This window comes from Anarhichas minor, unplaced genomic scaffold (genome assembly GCF_050575085.1).
Source record: "Anarhichas minor isolate MPS153535 unplaced genomic scaffold, ASM5057508v1 ptg000026l, whole genome shotgun sequence".
In the NCBI taxonomy this organism is placed as follows: domain Eukaryota; kingdom Metazoa; phylum Chordata; class Actinopteri; order Perciformes; family Anarhichadidae; genus Anarhichas; species Anarhichas minor.
Window position 1 is genome coordinate 7,574,170 of NW_027466472.1, and position 24,790 is coordinate 7,598,959.

Consider the following 24,790-nt stretch of genomic DNA (forward strand, 5'->3'; position numbering starts at 1 on the left):
TAAAGGAACAGTATGTACCTTTTAGTGGCATCTTGGTTGCAACCAACTAAATACCCCAAAATCACTATATAAAGTAATTCATATCTCACTGGAAACAAATGTAAAAGGTCAATCAAATAAATACAATTTCTTCGTTTATAAAGAATGAAGAACCGAGTCATGCCTCCTGTCCTCTGCCCTCCTGGCTGCTTTGTCTCAGCCAGCAGAGAAGTTTACAGAAAAAGAAAAAGCTTTTGGTCGACCATGTCGACCATGCTGTGCTTGTGTAAACATAGCGGCGGTGGATGAGAGGATGCGAACAGAGCCGATTGAATTAGTTTTCAATTTCGTCGTGTTCTTTTTGCACAGATGTATTGATAAAGTATTGGCTTTTTATTCAAAAATATTTTATTGCACGTAACAAGTGTAGTTGCTGTCAACTCGAGTATCCTTCACTTCAGAGAGCTATCTGCTTGCGCTTCGTGCGTGTGTGTAGTTGGAGGAGCTCAGCCCGACAGAGAGTGCAGAGTAGATGCAATCTGTAGCGTGATAATAAATAACACCAAAACATTAAAAAGTACGAATGAAAACACCAGTAACGTAGGGGCTTATCAGTACTACGATCTTTAATTATTTGGTACCGGGGCCCGTTTAATACCAGGTTTCGCATCCCTATTTTCAGATAACATAAAACGCAAAAGGCTCTCTCTAGAGCCAGCGTCCGTTTAGGGCTGCTGCACAAACATGGCGGTGCAAGATGGTGGACTCCGTGGAAGACCACCCGCCCCCTATGTAGATACAACTGTAGTAGGACAGCACTGAAGGCTCAGGTATACAAAACACGGCCCGTCACTGGTAAAAACATGGCGGCGCAACATGGCGGACTCAGTGAAGAGCTCCCTATGTAGATATAAACGGTTTATTCTAAGGTAATGAAACCACAACAATTCTTAGTTTCAGGTGATTAAACACTAATAAATGCATAGTTGTCAATATTATATTTCATTTCTGCCAATAAATACCTCTGTGTGTTATATTGACAAAGCTGATCTCTTCTGCTGCCGAGCCGTGCCAGCTCTGCCTACATGTACCAGGATGCATTGCGCACAAGCTGCAATTTCACTACTTCTGACAAATGAACTAAGTAAACTCGCATAACGTCAGTGAAGCAAATATTCTTACACCTAAGCCGAAAAATACAGTCGCACAACTTCTGAATTCAAGTTTCTCTCTCGCACTGAACTAAGACGGGCTTAATTGGTTTGTTAACTCAACGTAAAACACTTTATTCAAAGTGGACAGAAACAAAAAATAAAACTCACTAAACACGTCTTGGTTCGTTTTTCCAAGTCACAACAATCAGTAACTCTGGTTTTGTCAGAATAAATTCAAAATTCACAAAGTTCGATGTGAAAGAATGCCGGTTCCACACACTGTTTTCACCCCGCTGTAACTGTACGACTGTAGCGGCTCGTTGGCGGCACTCGCTCCTTCTTCGGAGGCAGAAACTTCATAAAATGGCAAAAATCGCACTGCTGGTCTTGATTGTCTTTCACAATTTGTCTTCGGGATCCCGAAGAAGATCTCCATCACATCACTATCCCAGTGAGGACTACAACTTTCATGCCTAGTAACGCACACACGGCTCTCTCTCTCTCCGTGTTATCGTCGGCGACGGCATCTAACAAAAACTGCCCACGCTGACATTCATTACAGCAGAATGATTCAGTGTCTGTTGGCATCTGAAGGCAATTTGAGCAAAGGCTCCACCAGTTTTATGTTTGCTTTTAACAGCTCACGTTCGGCAGGGTTCCCGCCGGCCCTATCAGCCGCAGCCTCAAGCGGCCTCTTCGGCTGAATATCCTAGTCAAAAACGGTAAAATACTGTACAATTCCAGATCCCATTGTCACTGCTGGAAACTTAAGCAAAGAAAACAAGGACGTTTTTGAGCGGTATAGCGCCTCACAGCTACCAAAGCTGAAGTAGAACAACTGATTTTGCAGCTAAACGCCACAGAGACAGATAACATCAGTAACAACTGCAGGTGTTTTTCACACTGACACAGATAAGGTTGACAATGGGCACATTTTCTAATTAAGCAAATCAGTAGAAGAAGAGAAACTGAAGTGAGTAAAGCAATCAAAAGATTAAAGTCAAGAGGGAACTCACAGAGGACTCTTCTCAGTTTTCATCTTCATCTGATCATTCCAATACACACATATTTTACAATGACATGGACATCTGGAATGAAGCTAAGTGGTGAGGGAGCGTGGTGGGAAAATGGTTGGCAAACGCTGCTTCATTTAATATCTGTATAGTAACAACGGCTTATCAGAAGTCCGAGGTCTTCCGTTCTCCGTTTTTACACGACGAAAACGAACTAATGCTAACTGCTGATATTGAGAGTTATTTGCTCTCACTCAGGCGTGGAACGTACATGCTAGTCGGCCGTTGGCTGTAGTCTGCTGTGTGTTCAAATGCAACACAGGCGACGTGAGCAGTCTGCCTTCCTCGCTACTTATCTGATGTAGTTTTGTTGTGTCTGGGCCTCAAGAGATCTTTCAGTGAACTCGGGGATGCCAGCACTGGTTTAGCAGCCAATGAGACAGTATGCTCGTCAAATTTAATTTAGTTTGGTCTCTGTATGTTTGTTTTTGCCAATTTTATTGTTTTGTCCTGGACACTGACAACTTTATTTAGTGACACATCCAGCATCTCTTGCATTTGTTTGTCCTGGAGACGTTTTGTGGCGATGTAAAATCCTTTCAAAATGCATTACATTACTGGAAACTGGCACTTACATTCTGTCTCCCTGCTTTGCAAATGAGTGCAAGGATAGGATTTTGGGGAAAAAGGCCGAGCAGAATCCTGCAAACAACACATACGTTGGAGGCACAGTGGGATACGCAGTGTAGTCTAGACATGGGAAAACAGTGACACATTTTTGTTTGGCTCTGTACTGAAATGAAAAGGTGACAATGCTGACTTTAAGCTATAATAGTGTTGGAGGATTTTCACATCTTAATCTGGTAGATCGTGCAGGAATCAGAAACTTTCTTGACATAGTCCCCAATTTTTGCTGCACAATACAGCAGTAATATTGTCATTAACTTACAGTGCAGTACAGGCAAGTCAACCACAATTATGGGTGAACAGCGTTTGTTTTTGGATCATTGAATTCAGTCAATCCCTGACTGAAGGGAACTGCAAAATATTGAATGTAATTCATTTTAGTAATGTGTCCAATTTATTTTATTCCCATAAATAAGGGAACGTTGTATAAAAAGGGCTTTAAATGCTACACACACTTTCATGTGAGCGTGAACACCATCATGTCAGCTATTCAACCTCACAGCCTGTCTTGTAGTCGGATCCAATTTGCTGAGTACAGGCAAAAAAAAAAAATGTGTCACTGTCCAAACACTGCGGAGAGGGCACGGAATGAATGAAATTCATGAAATTATGAAAGGGCTGTTATTACTGGGCCTAACCATGCATGAAAACACATGTTCTTCCAGTAAATCACCTCCAAATATGTAAGCAAAAAAAAGTTTCATTGGTGTCTCTCACTTGCCCTCTCTCTTCTTCTCCCTCGTTTCACTTCTCTTTAAGACCACTCATGTTGTCAGTTACAGTAGCACACAAAATGTTGTTATCATTTAATTGAATTGCCATTGTTTTACTAATCAGTAACTATCACTGCTGCCTGATTTGGCATGGGGAATGCACCAAAAAACACTTAAGTTCTGTGTTTTATTATGTACTTCTTATGAAACAGTGGCAACCATAATGGCACTATTTTGGATAAAAAAAAGTGTTTTTCACGTTTTTACAGGAGTGGGAAAGCTCATCTGCTTCAGCGAGTTGTAATAGTCGGCAATCCTGCAGAAGAGGCAGTGAATAAACAGTCCCTTGTATCTTTTATCTCGGATGAATACCACCGTTTCTTAAAGTACTGCAACTCATTTTCATCTTCATGCTTCATCAGCATATCTGATGTTGTTTCTATGGCTCCCTTTACACAAGCCGTTGCAACATAACATCACAACACATAAGGGTATGTAATGCTTTCTATTAAAGCGACAGACTTTTGTTTTAAACCAGTTGCATAACACAACTTTCTTCTGAACTTGACAGAAAGTTAATGTTCTGCAATCTGCAAGGGCTGATAATATCACTGACAGTCTCACTCCCACCTCTAGATTCAAACACCACACACACACAAACTTTCTGACACTGGCAATTAAGCTTTCAGTCTCCTAATCTGACACTTGTGACAATGATACTGCGTGATTGTGTGTGTGTGTTTATTCATGTGGCTATTAAAGTGTATTTTCGGGTGTGAGGTTGCAAGAAAAAGGTCTTGATTGTATGTGTATTTGCATAGACGCACGTCTGCCAGGATGTATGTGGGTAAATTCTCACAAATTAAACTCGGCTCTCCCACCTCCAGTGCCAGGGTGTGATGTTCTTCATTGCTCTGAGATCTATTTCTGATCCAAGTGCCAATCACACTCTAATCACCCAGCAACCAATGTGCATCAGAGACCGACACACATCTCAGTGGAGAACGTACTGAAGTCACAATAAAAGAACTGATGTTAAACTTCATATTTCTGTCCTAATTAAAAGTGCCACATATGTGCAAACACTTATATTGAACTTCATCCCTTTTTAATCTAAGTCTCTATTCTGTGTAGACCAAACTATAGTTTTCTTGAGTGACAGCTTGCTTATGATACATTCTCACTCAGAGGCACATTCCCACAGGACATTACCTATAACAAGGCAACCCCATTTCCTACATCTGTCATCCCGTCTAACATATCCTGTCTGACTTTCATCTCCTCAAAATGAATTCTCCTAAGCCCCGACACAAACTAAAGGGACACACATAATACACTCACTCTCAGCTGTGAAGAACTCCCCTGAGACATGCAATGTCGCTGTTTTTGTTCTTGGTGGCAGTCCCAGTTTCTGTCTAAAAAAATAGGTGTTTTAAACTTTCAAGGGATGGGATTTTCTGTTCTTTGACAATATTAAAATTATTTTAAAACTAAGTAATTACATCCGTTTTATAAAATCTGCTTTTTTTGCGGAAAGATAAGCCACTCTCATATCTGTCCATTCAATCTAATACTGTCAGCAGCTGGTTAGCTTAGCTTAGCACAGTATCTTGAAACAGCTAGCCGTGCTCAGTCCAAAGACCAACCAGTTATTAACATGTTATATCTGTCATTTGTTTGTGTCGGTACAAACAAAAACAACAACAAACAAAGAATAAAAATGACAGAATAAACACGTTGTTTTGTTTATTTTACAAGCGGCCATGTGCCGGACGGACTATTTCTTGGCTGGGAGCAGTAGTAGTAGCCTGGTGTCTCATATGGTTGCCTGGCAACTGAAAGCAAATGAGTATATTTTCCAAATTGCTTTATTATGAAGGGAAACAAATATATAGTTTAAGTACACAAATGAAGTAGTGAAAACAATCAGTCTGTCAGAATGTTAACGACAAGTGTCGGAAAAAGTCTGACATGTTGAGGAAAAGACTATTTAATAAACAGTCGACAAGCTGCACAGTAGTTTGTATGCAGCACTTGATTACTTCAACTTCATTTGTATTTAGAGACAGCATCTGGGTCAACCACTGGGTCTAGTAAATGTAATTTTAGTGAGTAGCAAGCCAATTTGGCTTCAGTATAAATTAATATGCTAATAGATAATTTACAGAAATATTTGACTTTTAAAAAAAGACTCACTTAATCTACTCCCCATCTCTATTGCTATTATTTATTACTATTATTATTATTGCAGGCCCATTTGCTGTCATGCATTGTTATCAGTTGAAGTGTTTATTCATCTGTGTGTGGCAACAGAATGTAAAACATTGCCCATTAGCAGCAAAACCGCTGCCTAACACCGTGAGCATGTGTGCCCTTGTGCGCGTGTTTTTGTATAAATGCGTGTGTGTGTGTGTGTGTAGGGGGTTAGTGTGTGCCCATATTTTCGTCACAATTCTATATGTCTGTGTTTGTGTGCGTGTTTTGGTTGTTGATGCGGGAAGTCCTTGTACCCTCAGAGTATTCCCACCCATGAGAAATAACCAAAGCCTTTTCCATCTGGCTAAATGTTAGCTCACGGCCTGTGTGTGTGTGTGTGTGTGTGTGTGTGTGCGTGCGTGCGCATCACTATGCTGCTTATCAAAGCCTGTGCTGCCTCCACTGTTTTGCCGCTCTCTCATGACAAATCAGCTTTAAATATTCTCCCTTGTTACTCAGTCACGCCCATGCAAGCACAGAGGCATGAAAAAGACACGCACACACACCCTGGAGGTGAACACTGCATGCCGAGGGGTGTCAGCTTTGGTCAGCATCGGCTCTCTCCCCCCATTTCTCCTCCTCTCTCTTCTTCACTTCCTCTGTTCTCTCCATCCTGCACCATCTTCTCTACCTCTCTTTCCCTCTCTTTTTGACCGTGCCAGAAACTCTGACGCTCTAAAATATATTTTTTTTTAAACCAAATGGACACCAGATGTACATTCTCACATTTTCAAGTATTTCACAACTCAGGGACCAAGTCAAACCCTCCCCCTCCCCGAGGGCGTGACCATCGGTTTGACTTGCTCCCTAAGGCGTTAAACATTAAAGGGTCAAAAAACATAGTGTGTCACTACTGTATCTCTCTTCCTCCTCCTCTGTCTAATATATTAATCTTTTCTTTTAGATGATCTTTTTGGTGCAGCCCCACCTTTGCTGCTAAAACCAATTAACTTCCATCACTTTCTTTTATGCACAGAGACTGCACGTTTTTTTGCAGTCAGTGTAAAAGTGTGGGGAATTGGGATTCTGAAGTGGAGCGATGGCATGGAGAGGAAGGCAGAATACAGAAGGGGTTAGACTGAAGGGACATTTCAGTTTTTCTCCATGTCTAACTAACTGAAATTATGATCAAGAAGGAGAATACATGTTTAAAGAAAGGGTGTGGGAGTGTCCGCTGCATTAGGCAGGCCACATAGGCACTCATGTGTGTTACATAGATGCAGAGCCAGCTGAAATTTACATATTCATGAATTATAGAGAACAGCAGGCCTATAAGCATCACGCGCCTTCAGTTGGACACAAAAGAGCTGCTGCAGTAGCTCGATGGTCATAGAATTGTGGTCAGAATATAGTGGATAACATGAATATGGATTCCATCTCAATAATGAGGGGAATGTGTTCAAAAAGCATAAACCCCTATATATACACAAACAAAAACCAAACATCCATTCCATTTAAGTCCTTTCTTAGAATAGTGTGTCAAACGGCAGGAAAAAGGTTTGAAAAGGTGAACTGAAAAGTCATTTTTGATTCTTTGGTGTTTGTTTGGACAAAGAATTGTACTTACCTCTTGTAATAGCCTCCTCCACCTTGTGGGTGGGAATTTTTCCATGTCTGCACCAGTAATTTGATACGTGCAATATATGTGTGAACGGGCACAACATTTGTCCTTAACATCACTTTAATTCTAACGGGGAAGTAGGCACTTGTGCTTGTTGAAAAAAGGGAAAAAGTGTCTCGTAATGAAATTCCAACACATTCTCACACCAATCCGTAGGTTTACAAAAAGAGCGTGGTTGACTTCAACTTGACTAACATGCGTGACTTCCGCATGTTAGTCATGTAACTAATGACACAAACGACTGACGTGACAAAATGTCAACATTTAGTTTTAGTTTCACACGGGAAACGAACATCGGTCTCCTGGACAAAAGACCGTTTTTTGTTTGAACCATCCACATCCCCCTCCCACTCACCCTGTGTGGACTCGCTTAAACTACGTCAGTTGCTCTGCCCATTATGTTGCGGCACATACACACACTAAATGAGCGTTGGTGTCAGACGCCAAAAAGCCCTGACCGAAGTGCATTACTTGAGGCCTCGGGAGTAAGAACGGGTTGGACATTCATATGTTATACGGGGGAGTGATGTTCTCCAGTCGGACGCACAACAAAGAAGTTGATGGCACATCTCTGAGCAAAGCCTTTAACTGTTAGTCAACCCAGAGGCCTGAATCTCAGAAGCTGTTTCCACTAATCTGTAAAAACTTTATGAAATGGAAAAATATGCACAATAGCTGCAGTATCATCGTAATTTAGATCCCCTCTCACAAAAAGTGAGGACAGTTCTTTAAAAATGTATTTATTCATAACCTTTTCTATCCACTTCCAATTATTGAATTTGTGTGTAATATGTTAAAGCTTGGCTTGAAACTTATATCTTGAAATATGTTATAAATATCTTGGTTTCCTGGCAACATTACCATAAAAAACTTTCTATTTTGAAGCTTTTGGAAAATATTTATTCTACACGATATTAGTTCACCATCTGACTCTCATATAGTTCGTATTGTTATTCATAATGAAAAAAATCAGGCAGGGATTTTCATATTAAATACTTATATATAGGTATGAATGACAAACCATATGCAGGAAAGACCACATTGAATCTGTCTGCTAAAAGACAAAACAAAGAATCTCTTGCGCCTTGGAGCGAGAAGACAAGTTATTCCTTTGTTTTTACGTGATTATGATCTTTTGTGCAATCCTAAAATCAAATATGGAGCATAATCGCACATCAAATTTATGTTGAGGGGTCTTTTATTGTCTTGTGTGTTGCAAATGGAGCTGCTGTGATGCAAGAAAAATGTCAGACGTGATCTGACAACAAAGTATGATCATCATCATCGTCGGTACATATTAGTCAGCCACCCATTTCTCCCTAGCTCTCTCTCTCTCTTTCCCTTCACTTCTTATTTTCAGTGTGAGAGCGTCGGCATGTGACAATGTGCATGAGAAAGTGTGTGTGTGTGTGTGTGTGCTTTGTGGGTATTTGGGTGAGCATATACCTCTGTTTGAGGATTTACAAGATTTTGTGTGAGTGCATTTGTGTGCGAGAGTGTGTGTGTTTCTTTGAAGCCGACACAAAGGCATGTTCTGTGACACGGACAGAAGAGGTTAGACAAACAGCCACGGACATGACCAAAACACTGCTTTCTGAGCTTACCGTAGTCTGTCAGACTGACCACACAACTCTGACTGAAAAAGTAAGAGGGGGAGCAGAAGGACAAACAGACAGAGACAGAAATGTGAAGAAGGCCAACATGAAGGTAAAGAAACGTTAGGAATCCATCCGTGTTACATTCATGCCAATAGAGCATATTGAATCGAGAATGAGAGAGAACGTAGATGAAGGGCAGTGGGGTGCATGAGAGAGAAACGGGGGAAGTGATTGAGCGGGGTAGAGAAGGACAGAGAAGAAGGGAGTGAAGGGGAAACGGGGAGAGAAAATAAATGCGGGCAGATAAAAAAAACAAAAAAAAAGAGGGAGCACTGGCTGTGGAAAGACAGAGAGGGAGACACTGCTGCAGCTATTGGACTGTGAAAAGAACAAGGAAAGTCCGCAAAGCCCCAAGATACGGAAACAGATCAAACACCAAAGAGCATGACTGAGTTCCACTCATAAGTAAGCAAAGATAATAACTTCTTTGTGTGCATATGATGTAGTTATGTGCATGTTTGTGTCTGTGGGTCCCTTGCGTGCCGATTTGAGCAAACTCATCATTAGTTTCGCTTTTATTGTCTATTTCAAAGAGCAAACACTAGGAAGAGAGACAGCATTGGGAAGCTGTGACTCACTTAACATTTTCTTTGGTACTGGGGCTTTTCTGCAGGTCCTTACATCTTCACCAGCGAGTCTCAATGGTCCTCTCGGGCCTTTGATTAGCATTAGCATCCACTTAGCTTTTGTGAGTGCCTCTCAGGCATCTATGACTCAACACCTGTTTTGGGGACAAATTTGCCTAATGGGTATAAAGAAGAGGGATGAGCTGCACTCTGCCAACTAGGGCAGAAAATCTACGTTTGAAAGGTTGAAAGGATAATGTCCATTTTTGAAGTCATTCTTAAAACATAAGGATGTTATGTGAAGTAAACAACTTGAGAAGAGATGAAATGACTTTACACACAAAGAATTCTCACACTTTTCTAACCTGAATTGAAAGACCATACCAGTGCATTTGCACGTTTAAGCCACATGCCATGTTTTCCAAAGCGGTATTTTTATATTCCGTGATGTAGCTGGGGCATCTTTAATTAATATTTTTTAACTGTGACAATCTCCTACATTTTGTATGTGTTGCATTGTAGAATGATAGTTGTTATCAAGACATCCAACACTCAAACATCAAGCCAATTTGGTATTCATACTAACGTCTTTGTCAGTGTGAACACACTGCGTCCTCAAAGCAAAGTTTAAATTTGCGTGAGTGGAAATGGGACACGGCTTTCGTCTTGTTTCTACAAGCTAATCTCTGTGTCGCACTAAGCTAACATCTCTACATTCTCCGTGTCTTGTGCCAGTCCACTTAGCATGCCTCCGTCCTCTGCTGTGATGTGCTCTTGTTTAACACTTTGGCTTTGCTTGCTGAATAATGCAGAGGGGACCAACAGCTGAGTCAGCACTGAGGACAGGTCAGTGGAGACGCTGTTGCCGAATGGCTCAAGCCGCTGAAACACACAAATACAAAGGTGGTGCACACACAAGCAGATGCATGTGTACTAGGACGCGAAAATATACATATTCATGGTCATATGCATGGCGATGCTTAAACCGAGGAGCACTAACACATGCACATATAGAGACACAGAGAGGGAGAGAGAGAGCCTAAGGCACAGGAAGGTAATGGCAAACCTAGCTGTGCAAAAATGGCATTGAGGCAAAATATGGGGATGAAATGCATTATCAATGCAGATTAAAGCATGTTTCATAGTCGCCACATTTGCCTTTATAACAATGCATAATGGCACACCCATTATGTACAATGGACCCTACTTCATATCGGTCACTTCACATACATTCGCTTCTTAGAACTGTGTCAAGTGCAAGTCAAGTTTTTTGTTGTTGTGTAAATAACATACAAATAATTTGAAGGCTTTCCTGTAGATAACATGTTGCTTAATGTTTTTACCTGTCTACATCTATGCTGGTTACACATGTTGACATATGCATAACACAATTCAATAATAATTCAAAATGTATTGTGTTGAAATTGAATCATACTGTGATGAAATCATATATCGAGATGTCGTGATACACAATTGCGTTGCCTAATTGATAATAACAACAACATACTATACGCATACATTTCTGATCAAACTCGGTTGAACCAAACTATCATTTGAATCTGATTACTCTGTATGTGTGTGCATGCATGTGTACATAACCGGTGTATAGCTGGAATTGTTTTTGTATTTTTTTGTGTTCATTTTGCACTAAAGTGCTTAATTAAATGAGAAAATACAGGAGTATACAAAAATAGGCTTCACAGTGTGGTTATTTCATATAGAGCAAAAAACATGCAATATCGTGACATATACTGTTAAGATAAGTAATGACCTCATCGTGATAGAAGATGGCCATATCTCCCAGCCCTATAAGGATAACCTTATAGGGCAGCAGCAGCTCAGCTACATATACAAACTGTAACTCAGTCACAGAGATATACAAACAATAATGTATAACTCTCACGGTCTTGTACACCATGCCTACATGCTCGTGTGCCATACAGATACGCTGCTACAGTGTTGCACAAACAGAGGGGTGAAGGAGGCGCCAAAAAACAACGTCTGACAGAAAGCTCCATCTTGCTAAACGAGGAGGATGGAAAATATAATCTGAGAAAAAAATTGAGAAGTGAAGGGGACAAGAAAAAGCGAGACAGGGAGGAGGACAAGAAGAAACAGAGAAAGAGAAAGGAAGGGTGGGGAGGAGGAGGAGTGATGATAAGACGGAAATCCATGACTGCAAGAAGGAGGGAGAGTAAGAGAGGAGAAAGCAGGTGGGTGAAGGAAGCCGGCTCAAGTTGTAACGACAGATTGTGAGGAGGGTTTGAGGGAGGGTCAGTACAGAGAGAAGCAGAGGATGAGGGATGAGAGGGGCTTGTTTCTGTGTAACCTCCTAAACTGTGATGGAGTGTATTTACCCACACTTCATCAGCAATATCCTCCCTGTGTGTGTGTGTGTGTATGTGTCTGTGTCTGTAAAGTATGTGTGGCTTGCTGTGTTGTGTGGAGTATCTTCTTCTTCTTAGACGCATCATGCCACATGCATTTTAGAATTGTTGAGCCTCTACACGTGCATTTATGTCTGTGGGTCTGTTTCTACATTAAGGGGCTAATGTGATAATGTGTGTGCTTGTGAGAAAGTATGAAAGTGTGTGTGTGTGTGTGTGTGTGTGTTTATAGTGCTTGTTAGGGTAGCAGTTGGCTCCTGCTGACAGCCACTGCAGTTTGAACAGCAGGGCTGACGAGGACAATCAATTAGCTCTGCACACACACACACACACACACACACACACACACACTCGCACACATCGATATTCACTTAATATGTTCACAGAAGAAAACACACATCGAAGGCCATATACAATAAAAAACAGTCACAATATCATACACATCTAATGTAATAACTGGCCACAAATTGTGTTTCCTTTACATTTCCCTCGCGTTATGTTTCAACACATAACTTTATGAAAAAACTGGGTGAAATTGGCTGTTGCTGGGCTGTGTGTGTATGTACATTTATTTGTGTGTGTGTGTGTGTGTGCTTTAGCTAAGCCCCAGCTGTGGTAGCACAAGTTTATCAAACATCAGCCTCGATTCCTCTCAGGGCTGCTTGGACGCTGTTTGCAAGATGTATGTTTGTGTGTGTTTGCTCTGAGCGTTGTGTGAGATGCTGAGCAGATGCTGATGTTTTGACAGCCATCCTGCTCGCAGTCTGTCTGTCTCACATCAGCTGTGTGTGTGTGTGTGTGGGTGTTGTTGTGCTGTTGCGTCAGGAAGAGTGTGTGTATGTGTGGTCAGAGCGCAAGGTTAATCAGTGGTCTGACTGTCAGTGTGTATCTGACCTTCTATCTACCACTGGGATCACTTATCCTGCTCTAGGCTCCACAGCAGCACCACCCTCCTGCCATTTCTTTCCCCTTCTCCTTTTTATATTCTTTCTTTCTTCCGCTCCTTTTTCTGCCTGTTAACTTTTCTTTCAGCCTTTCTCGCATTTCCCCCCCCCCCCCTCTTATATCCCTCTAACAATCCCTTCTCCCTTTTCCATCTGTGCTCCGATCCATGTCCCCTATCCCCATTCCTCCATCTCTCCTGCAGTATTTATATTCTCTACTTCTCTCTCTGCACTTGCTCACATTCTGCTGCTCAGATACCAAATTCAGAGGGTAAAAATGATTAAATGAAAACAGGACAGGGGAAGCTAATGAAGACAAGAAGAGACAGAAGGAGAGGGAGAGAGACAGCGGGAGAAATGCTGAGATACACAAATGGAGAATTAGAGAGTGAGGGAAATATGAGGAGAAACGCTGACAGTTGGAGAGGGAAAGATAAAAGTGTTTGACAGAAGAGAGAAAAAAAAAAAGAATATTTTTCATTTGTGTCAGAGCACCATTGTCAGAGTAACAAAGACATCTCTCACAGTGCACTAGATGATTTCTCTTTCTCTCTCAGACACACACACACACACACACAAGTATATGAATATATATATATATAACACACAACATGAATACACAGTGTTTATCTCTTTCCTTCAGCAGGGGCGCATCTCCTGGGGTGAGAGCGGTTCCTGCTCTCATCTTTCTGCAGTGTCACTTCTGACATCTGGTCATGTTCTCACCCTCACTTAGCCCTGGTGGCAGAAACCCACTGGCGTCACACCATTCTTTTTCAGGATCTGTATCTTGTGCTTTAAAAGTTTCAGCAGGTACTGAAAACACTTGAAGCACTTGATTCCCAGGTGTGTTTTTCTTGAGAAAACATCCTAAACTGCACAATATACCTCCTGTGCTGTTTCACAGAGGTGTTTATACTTGGAGTGTCGTGCTGGCCACCTAAACTTCTGTGGCTTTTTCTTTTAGTTTACTGACTAACCTGTTCTTTCCCATTCCTTTTCTTTGTCAGATTGTGAATGAGATATTGGGCTTATAGAGTCCTATACAGTCTGAAATGGATACGATGACTTTGGTTCTGTAAGTCAAAACACATATTATTATGTGAACACAGAATATGTAGGTAATTTATCTTTGGCCTTGAGGCTCTGACCTCATCACAGCCCTAATGGATTCACCAAACTCAGCATCGCAGAGATTGGGGAGTGACAATAATAATTCCTTCCCAGGGTAGCCTAGATTCAGAGCTCAACAGATGGATGCATGGTTGGAGGTACGGCTTATAAAATGCCAAATGAACAGCAGCAGCCTCAACTGGGCGCAGCGGTTCCAGGTGAGCGGTGCAGCAGCAGCAATCCCAGCCTACATACACTGCCACTGCAAAGGGCACATTGGATTTATGTTGCATTATATTGAGTGTGTTAGATCAGCCCGTTCTCATTCCCAGGACATCGTAGTTGGATGCGCTGGGACACCCTGTGCGTTAGAAAGTGAGCAATGGGCTCCAGAAAAAGCATCTGTTTGTGACAAGATGGGATCAGAACGTATTGGTTAGGTGTGAGTGCAGCAGTGCACTCATGTTGTGTGACTGGACTACCTCCCAAGGACATGATTATTTCCATCATCTGTTTATCTATTTTTTCGATTGATGTCGGAAAAGGGTTAGTGAGAAATACTCTTCTCAAGTTCTCAGAGCCCAAAGGGGTGTTGTCAAATAACTTGTTTTGAGTGACAAAAAAAACAAAAACTATATTTAATTTACATTTTCATAAAACAGAGAAAAGCAACAGCTGCTCACATCTGAAAAGCAGGAGCCAGCAAATGTCTGTCATTTTTGCTTTACCGACAAACAATGAATTAATTATCAAAGTTTTAGACTCAATCAATCGACAAATCATTTCAGCACTATTTGACTCCAATTCTATGACTCCTTAGTGGGCAGAACACAAACAAATATCACCACTTGTGATAGTGGGTCAAAGCTGCCATCAGTCTAACAAACAAGTGTGTTTAGTCCGTATTGGTTGAAACACGCGATACATTACATTGTTTGCCGTTCTGAGGATGTTTGCAAATCAGAAAATGAACACCTCGCCTTTTGATGGAGCGTGATACATCAATGCTTTGATTTCACGTACAAACTCTGCCTGCAGCGTGATAAAAGATCTGCTGGCTTTCTGTTATTATCCAACTGAAAATCCAAATAAGTGCCAAATAGCTGCACTTGAGATCCATTTAATTTCCCTCACAATCCCCTCAGAGAGCCTGTTTGCATGCAACACCTTGCCTGAGGGGATATCAATGTAATTAACACACCCGCTACAACTACAGTGGCATTGTTGCTCAGCAGAGTTACTCCTGTAAATAGGACGTTTGAGGCATTTTACTGGAAGTGATTGTGACCGCTTGTGTTGGTCCAACACTTTACTGACACCTAACGTTGCTAATGCCTCCAATTTGTCACCCAAATGTATGTTTGCATTAATTGCTCTCACATTGTCAACGGTGGCGCATTACAGCTTCACTGCTTCAAGCCTTACCTTTCACAATAAAAGCCCTAGATATATACCCTGCATCATTGCTTGCTAGAGGCAATTGCTAAGAGGCAATTCAACAAAATAGCTCAAATCTTGAATAAAAGGAATGCTTAGCATTGGGGTTAATCAGAAATATTGCCAATTAAGCGCTTTTGCTTTTCCTAATCCTCCACCATTGTCTTGTCTTTTAACTTTCCTTACATCACGTGATAAGTGAAATCTGACTCTGCTGCTGCTGTACGGGGCAGACGCTATTATAGCATCCATTGTATTGATAACACAATTAATATGAACTACTTATACTTAAATTAACTTACTATAGTACTTAGTATACTACTTGTACTTAACTTGGTATTTTACAAATTAGAGTTTTTTTGATTTGATGAATGTGGGCACTGATACACGAAAATAAACTCAATGGGTTTTGTTTCTATAACAAACGGCGACACAGACTACCGCAGTAAACCTAAACGCTCAGATACAGCACCATCCTTCTCTCTCTCTATCTCTTTATTTATAACACTCACACACATGGATCAGACGTTTTCTCATGCAATTACTGATGAGTGAGTCACATTAGTTTGGTTTGTCAAGGACGGAGAAAGAGCAAATGATATGGGAGAAGCTCACTATCCATCTAATCTACATCCTCTTAAAACCACGCACTCTATTTCCTTCCCCTTATAATCCTACATTCTTATTCATCGGTGTGTCTCTCACTTTGGACAGGTGCCTCCCTGTGTGTTCACAAACTTTCTCTCTCTTTAAAAACTTCTCTCTTTTTTCTTTTGTTCACGTTCACAGCTTATTCGCCCTCTCCCTCACACTCCTGTTTCTCATTTGTTCCATGCATCACTCTATCACTCTTTTCACACCTCTACTCTCTCTACCTCTAGTCTCTTTTCATATCCATCACACTCACTCACTTTGCCTCGTTTTATTCCCTCTTGCCTCTCCCCCTCCCCGGCTCTTTCTTTCACCTGCATGTCAGCTGTTTTTTGTGAAACAGCCTCCACCATCTCTCTCCTCCGCGCCTTCGGTTCTAGCTCTTTGTTTTACCCTGATCAACCTCTCATCTCCGCTCAATTATAACTTTCCACATGTTTATTCTTACACTTTTTTTTTTACAATTCTGTTCATTAACTCCCTCTCCCTACCTCGTTTCCATGTTTATTCTCTTCATGTTCTTCATTTTATCTTGTCTTCTTTTTCATCCACTGGTTTGATCAACTTTCTCCTTTAATTGGTTCCTGCATCTCTCCTATCCTGTGTCTCTTTCCACCTCCTCCTTTCTCTCTGTCTCATTTTCCTGCTCCTCTGCTATTCACTGTACCAGTCAGACGACTCAGCTACAAGACTGACTACACATGACTAAACATCTGTCTCCCTCTCCCCGTTTCTTTCCTGCTCTCTTGGTTCCCCTCTACTGTGTCCCCAACTCGGCTCAATTTCAAAAGAGCTTTATTGGCTTGTAAATTGATTTAGAGTAGCCAAAAGAAACTAAACACATCAGTGGAGGTAAATAATTCTGCGGAGAGGTATGCATTAACAATAACAGAAAGAGTTGTCAGCTAAAGCGAAGCTTTGCAATGTAAAGTAGATACACAGTAATCACAAAGTAAGCTTATCCAATCGGTTACATCTGTGATATCTATGTTATAGCAATAGTTTGACATTTTGGTAAATTAGCTCATTTGCTTTCATGCTGAAAGTTATATGAGAAGATCCACTCTCACCTCACTTGTTAGAGTGGTTTCAATCGTCTCATATACTTCTCAGCAAAAACACAAATAAGTGTAAATGTGAAACTATTGCTTTAAGTTTCCTAAGACCAGCTAAAATGAGCCACCATAAGCTACTAGGGTGGCTGACCGGAGGTGCATGGTTGCAGTAAGACGGGGGAAAGAGTAAAGTCAGTTCTTAGCATATGTTGCTAAGGGATTTACGCCACTCTGCCTCCCACAATTCAAACACTAGATTTACGACTCAGCTTGGTCTTTTCATCCACAGCTCCTCATTGTAATTGTCGTAATTCTAATAGGAGATGCGATGATGGCTGTTACCTGAACTCACGTCATCAGTGTGAAAGAATTGTGTGTTTCTGTGTTATGATAGTCTGCGTATTTGATTGATCTTGAGGAATGCATTGTTCTTTTAAACAATCCCATTTGTGTCATGAGGTGAAGAAGCTTCATTATGTTTCCACTTCAGTGAGTGTGCATGAATGTAGCCAGACACTCCCAATCTGGGGAGCAGGATCTGTCCGTGGCCTTCATCAGTGGCGAAGGTACTGCATGTTGATAAAGCTGGTTGTTGTGCCTTCTTTTTTTTGCTTTATGATTTGAGTTTTGATCAGATACAGAGATCAGATAATCTGCTGATGTTTGGCACTCTACTCTGTTCGCTCTCCCTCTCCAGAAATACCTTATCTCCCCCTGCCCTCTTCCACTCCTCTATCAGTCCTTCTTTCTTCCATATCCTCCTTTATACTCTGTCCATTTGGCTTGCCGTTGGTCTCACTATCTCTCCTTTGAAGCTGACGGGGCAGAAAAGTGGAGAGACAGGTCTTTCAACTTGGCATATCTCTCTCAACACACCTTTTCCCTCTTCTCCTCCTATTCTGTGCCCTCTAACTCTTCTAAGCTCCCTTCTAAACTTCCATGTCTCTCCCACTGCCCTCTCCACCTAAAATGTCATGGGAACTTGAAATCCGTTGCTGTCCGGAGTGATGAGAGCGAGGCAACAAAGTGCACAAAGACAATATTTGTCTATCAATTCACGTACAGATCTTTAAAAAGTGCATGCACGCATGCCTGTTATCCCTTCAAACAACTCCTACAGCCTTTCCAGTTGTAGTACAAAGAAAATGATAAAAACATCTCCCGGCCGTAAAACACATCTACGTACCAGGTGCTCCCAAAGAAGTAGGAAATATCACATTCTCCACAGCAGGGGATGCATAAAGCATAAGGCACATAAACCTTTAACACCACAATTTCCATTACAGAGCAAACACCTAGCTCGACTCAATTTCCAAGGCATCATCTCAGTCTTTGCTTCTCCGTCCAAGTGGTCACCACCCTATTTCCTCTACTCCTCCCTGCAGGGGAGGAAAAGACTGTCTGCCAAATGTTTAGGGGTGGAACAACTTTAGCTCATGCAATTTCTCACATGAAAAGTGTGTGTGTGCGTGTGAGATGACAAGTGTTTATTGGGTGGGGGGGATTCCCTTGAAAGGGAGATCCTGTAATTGTGTTAGTGTGTCGGCCTGGTTGGGCGGGTGGGGAGTACTTCCATGTTGGTTGTCGGGAGAGTGACTCATAAATTCCAATAACCCTCAGTGACACTCCGCCCTGCTGTCACCCCCGTGTTTAACATGGTGACACAAAAACAATATGAACCCCTTTGCCTCCTGTCTTAAATCACTCAAGATGTTGCAGGATGCAGTGGCCAGGTGGATGGGCCTCCACCCATGCCATGAGTAAATCTTTGTATTCCTGCAACTCAAAGCGCAGAGTATGAATACAGTTTTTTTTTCTTAAAATGATACAAATTGGCTTAGCTTTAGATCAGTTGATTAAATGGACCGTAGCCCTGTACTGAATGCAATTGCCTTTAGGCAACAGAACACCTTTTTGCACCTCCTCCCTCCTTCCACCTATTTTTTTTTTTCATTCCTACACACAACAATGTGCTATATGTATGTTAACAATCAAATGAAGTGCAGGAGTGAGTATGATGCATGAATTGGGGGCGGGACCTCCTTTCAGAAAGACAAGTGAAGTGACAGCACGATCTGATTGGAAGGTAAGATAGATGTCACTATTTTGCATCTCATGACTTGATGATAAAAATAAAGAGGTATATATTTATAATAAAATATGTATAGAAGCCTTATCGAACAGTTGGGATACATAGGGTCATACCCTCTGATAGAGGACAGTGAGTTTGAGGAAAGGGAGGAAGAATTAATCAGGTTTGAGAGGCAGAAGTAATACTGGTACTGTAATTACACTTACACTTCTGCAGGCTGATGACATCATGTCCCTACTCTATTACTTCAAGAGGTTATTGGAAGAAGATATCCTTGACGTTATTGTAGAGCAGTCAAATCTATATGCTATACAGTTGGATGCCAACAAGCCACTTAACCTCACTGCCAATGAACTGCTGCACAATACAAATGTTCTGAACAAGTATTTCACTTAATACAGATTTCCCTTGGTGTTTTACTGCCATTATAGCGCAGCATTGCCCCAAGGCAACACAAAAATGGCACTCAGTAGTTTCAATAGAGTGAGATTGCTTGTCTGATGAACTTCTTTGCTTTTTATGTATACTTTGTGAGACATTAGTGAATGACTGTATATTGTGTGTGTGTGTGTGTGTGTGTGCGTGTTTGTTATCAGAGGCAAGGCCACCTCAGGTTCTGAGACACGGTCAAGGATCATGACATCACACTCACTAACATCACCAACACCTCGCTCAGCTCAGCGTAAGAACATGCATGATTTTGTGAGCACAGCCACTCGTACTGTATGATTTATCTGCAATTGCAGAATGTGCATTTTACTATATAACTTGTTTTGTATCTGTGTCTGCCCCCATTTTTTTACAGCGTGAATGTCGATCTTTTAAGTGTATCCACAATGGATGTTCAAACGTTTGTTGGTTTACAAAGGTTGGCCAAAAGTATTATCCTTGTGCAGGTAGCTTTGTGTCGTGCAAGTGTTCAAGTGTTCAAGTGTGCAATTGTGCAAGTGTGCTGGCGTGCGTCTCTGTGACAGTGTTTGCCGCATTATATTTGCTCATGGAGCCAACAGGGTGAAATAGCTTTTGATTAAAAAGAGCTGAAACAGATGGGGAAAGATCGGAAGATAAAGAGAGACATGAGAAAGGGGGAGATTGAAAGAGGAGGGTCTGGAAAGATGGAGTGATATGTAGCGAGGCATAGGCTGATAAGGCAGCACTGAGAGAGGAAGGCAACAGATAAGAGAAGACCTAAAGGAGAGGAGGAATCAGAAAGATGCCAGGAGCCTTTATAAAATATATTGTGGTTCTCTCCCTGAGTGGAAGTTATAGTCTCTGTTTAGTGGCCATAATGACTGCATGACACAGACAGTGTATGTTTGTAGGGTGTGTTTCTTCAGAAGGTTAAAACCATGCCACCGACTAAAAGCATGGTCATTCTCAATGAGCAAAATCTCAAGTTAAACTGTGAGTGGTGTTTGTACTTTCATACATGGGTAAAGTGTGTGTAAGTAAATATTGTTGCATAACTTCAGTTCATCTTGAAGTCAACAGGATTAAAAAAAGTATTCCCCACATTCCCTTGTACCCACACAGTTGTGCAACACTGAACTGCTGTGCCTCAAAACACCAGTGTACAACCGTAGTAGCCCAGGTGTGCCATGGAATTACACATTGTCAGGGAGATCTTTAGAGAGTGACGGTGTTCAAAGAAAGTTATGCCATCTAATCTTTTACACTCCTGTGATAGAATGATTAAACACTCATTGTTTTACTGACTGACTGCTTCAAGAGAACAACTCTGCTCTGAAATATCAACGGACATCTTTTCCTTCACTGAGTGCACTAAACCAATTATTTGGTTTGTAACGGCAAGTGTAGAAAGCAAAGGGAAATGTGCATCAGTGTGTACGTTTTTTTTCTTTCAATTAAATTTTCAGCAAATTAATCAAGCTTAAGTATGTGTTTAACATAAAAAATATATGAATGGCCTGTTGTGGATTTAAATCTCATACTGAGCACTCCTGCCCCAAAACAAAGCAGTGCTTAACTTTTTCACCTAAACGTACTAATATCCAAATTCAGATCATTTACATAGCAGCAAACGACTGTTTGCTATGTAAAGATACAGTGAAATACTGTTGTCCTCAGCCTATAATGAAGTCAATGGAGCACTTTTAAAGGAGAGGATGAGGCAAAGTCTATTATTTTATCAGAATCTGATGATGAAAAACAATCTGTACCAGCTAAAAAAACAAAAGTCAATAAACAACTGAGAATGAAGTGCGCATTTGAGTGTAGTCTTAGACTCTTTCCTAGTAACATAAAATGATAACTACAGAGGAAAGAACTGAGATGCAGATCTTTTTAAATCTTGTTGGAATGAGTAATAAAAACTCCCATTTCTAAAGTAGCGTAAAAGCATGTTGGAGCTTTATCACTGCCTTCTTCTGAACTTTACTGCTTCATACTTTTTCCGTGAGGTAGCAGATACTTTTTTTTTTATCCTGCTGGTATTTGGAACCTTGACCAAATAAAAGTTACTGCAGCTGTCGTCTCCGAACAGCATCAACTTGTATTTGGTAACGAGCCGTTTCTTTGTCATCACTCGCTGCTTTTCTCTCCCGACCGTCTGCTCTGTCTCACAGCACTGCTGCAGCTCACCTGTCACTCTGTGCTGCGGTGTCTATGATGCCATTTGTATTCTTACTGGAAAAGACCTGGCAACTGTTTTCGAACAGGTTGCAATCCATCACTCAAACATCTGTGGGTATCGACTTATCAAAGTGTGTTTGGACTCGATGTTAAATATGCGTGGCAGTTTTGGTTAGAACGATTCATCATGAACAGTTAAATGCAATAAGAAAAAATAATCTTAACTTCAGAAAGTTTAAGAGGTTTTTGATGGGGAGCTACTTCATGTGTGGACACTCAGACTTAAAGTCATGACCCACCCCTCCATGTTATTCCTTTGTTATTAACACACACGCAGGAGTGAGACGTGAGACCGTCCACAGGGGCAGGCGCCCAGGTTAGAACCTAATACAGTGGTATTTTCATGTTTCCCTGCCAAAAGCAACCCTGCAGCTGTGTGTGTGTGAGTGTGTATGTGTGTGTGTGTGTCTGTAATCAAAGGCACTGTAGCACCATGACTTTAGCCTCAGGGCCAAGTATAATGGCACACCTGCAGGACGTTAGATAGGAAAGAGGCTCAAGAAGTCTGAAGACTGCAGCTTCAGTGAAGGAGGGATGCACTGCAGCAATAATGGAATGTTCTGGGACATGCATGCTCCTTATTTAAGCCTAACAATCACGAGCAGCTTGTCATCCAACAGACTTTGCTTATCCTCTCCTTTTGCACCCACTGTACATCATTTAACTTTTCTCACTCCGTTGCTGCTATACTCACCCAACAGTGTGTCAGCAAGTAATCCACTACAACAAGCCATGTCAGTCAACTGCCGCACTTACAAACAACTGATATCTATTTTAAGTAACACTGAGGTCACCACAAGTCAAAAATAAATATCTCAATATACCATTAGTCTTTCCAAAACAGTATTTCAGCTGAGAAAGAACATAAAAAGGGATTTAAACAAGTAGATCCAATGATGCATCAATGAAAAAAAGCCACTTCCTGATCTAAACTTTATTTTAAAAAAGAATAGGGCAACAATTCCAAGAAGTCAAGTTATATGCATAGGCTACAATAACACAAAATAAAGTATATTAATTACAGGCTAATTAAGTAGACTTTGTTTTTTTACAAGATGGTCACTATAACCGACCTTTGCAGATACACTGTGTCAGCAGTAAAGACGTGTACGCTAAACACAAAGAAAAAGAGCGATGATAAAGACTCACCGTCTCTCCTGATGTTGCCCCTCAGCAGTCTGGCGGAGGACAAATCACCCCATGTGACCCCGGTTAAAGTCCCCAGCAAAAAAACCGTCCATATCTGGAAAACCACCGGTGAACTCATGGTGAGTAATAAAGAAACTCGTAAAAACTCTGAAGAACTTATCCGCCTTCCCGTAAATGAAATGTGATTCACTTGAAATGTCCCGCGACCAAGAAAGACAAAACTAACTTTCCATTCAGCAACTTCAACAAGCTTTTATATCTCTGTCTCTTCTCCTACAGTATGAGAGACGCTTGTTGACTTCTATGTCTGACGCCTGGCGCACACGGTGTCCCGTCTTGTGCCAAAATGCCCCAAATTCCAAATATTTGTCCTCGTCTGAAAGTTACGCGCACGCAGCCACCGAGAGCAAAACTCCGAAACAATTAAGTGCAGGTGGAGGGTAACGTTGAAATAGCTCCGTTCACGGTCAGACATGAGCTTATAGGCGCCGAACGTCTTATCGCCGCGAAATAAATAAATGATGCTCAGTCACCGAGAAATATCCCGCATAGTTTACTGCTTTCTATCAGACGCGACTGTGCTATGGAAGTCGGCGCGTCAAACTTTGAGTGGTGCGCGCTCACGGCGTGTGTGTGTGCGTGTGTGTGTGTGTGTGTGTGTAATTTAGCGAGATGCTAGGGCGGGAGGTCAGATAAGAGGAGGAAAAAAGCAATTTAAAAGACACTTTAGTGGAGAAAATCTATCTATCTATCTATCTATCTATCTATCTATCTATCTATCTATCTATCTATCTATCTATCTATCTATCTCATTACTACTTTATGTTGGTGTTGGCATACTTTCGTCTTCAAAGTGGATTGAGGAAATGCGCCACTGAGGGAATATTTGTTTAAGGAAGCCCTCAGAGGAGAGCACAGGGAGGGTCATCAGCTCAATGGGGTTCAGGAAGTCTCTGGAGTTAGATCTTCCTACACAGAGAGCTAAGGAAACAGCTGACATGACTTAACTTGGATTCTGACGACAGAAAGAAGGCCATTGCATACTATTAATTGGGCAAGCTGTGTAATGGGGGCATCAAAGTATACAAAAAAAAAACTTTAGAATTATCTTGACTGTCATTTTCTTTTCATGGAATGAAATGCTTTAATGATTTAAAAACAGCTACAAGGAATTCCTGTAAATGACGCCATCCGTCCGTCTGTTCCCTCACTCTGTGGTTATTCAGCACCCCTTTTCAATTTATTTTTCGGTCACTTTCTCACTCACACTTAACACCCCATTGACCACCAGGTCTCATTTTAAGAGTTATTTAGACTTTATGGGATGAACTTGCCAACTTGAGGTTTCTGCTAACTCAGCACAATGCCTTCTCATAACACAGCAATCGGCTAATGAGTAATGCAGCACCTTTAACACTTAGAACCACTTAGGGAATGATATAGGTTTATTAATAGAGAGGGGGAATTAATTAAAATTAAAAGCTACTAGACCACCCTGCTGAGCTTCAAAGGCATAATGCACCCGGGGAGTGAATTTCTAAGTACACATAAAGATCGCTGGTGGGCACAGATGTATCGCACGCCTCGCATTCACATGATGCACACACACACACACACACACACACACACACACACACACACACACACACACACACACACACAC

At 41.4% G+C, this 24,790-nt stretch overlaps 1 protein-coding gene across 1 annotated transcript in view; it reads right to left on the minus strand.

Annotated features, from left to right (window-relative positions):
* pdgfd (platelet derived growth factor d) overlaps window positions 1–23,730 on the minus strand; it is a 49,849-nt gene extending 26,119 nt beyond the window's left edge. The window contains exon 1 of the mRNA XM_076100512.1: window positions 23,128–23,730. Within this exon, the coding sequence (XP_075956627.1) occupies window positions 23,128–23,245 (118 nt within the window). The 5' untranslated portion in view covers window positions 23,246–23,730. The remainder of the gene's footprint in view (window positions 1–23,127) is intronic.
* Window positions 23,731–24,790: the final 1,060 nt, after the last annotated feature.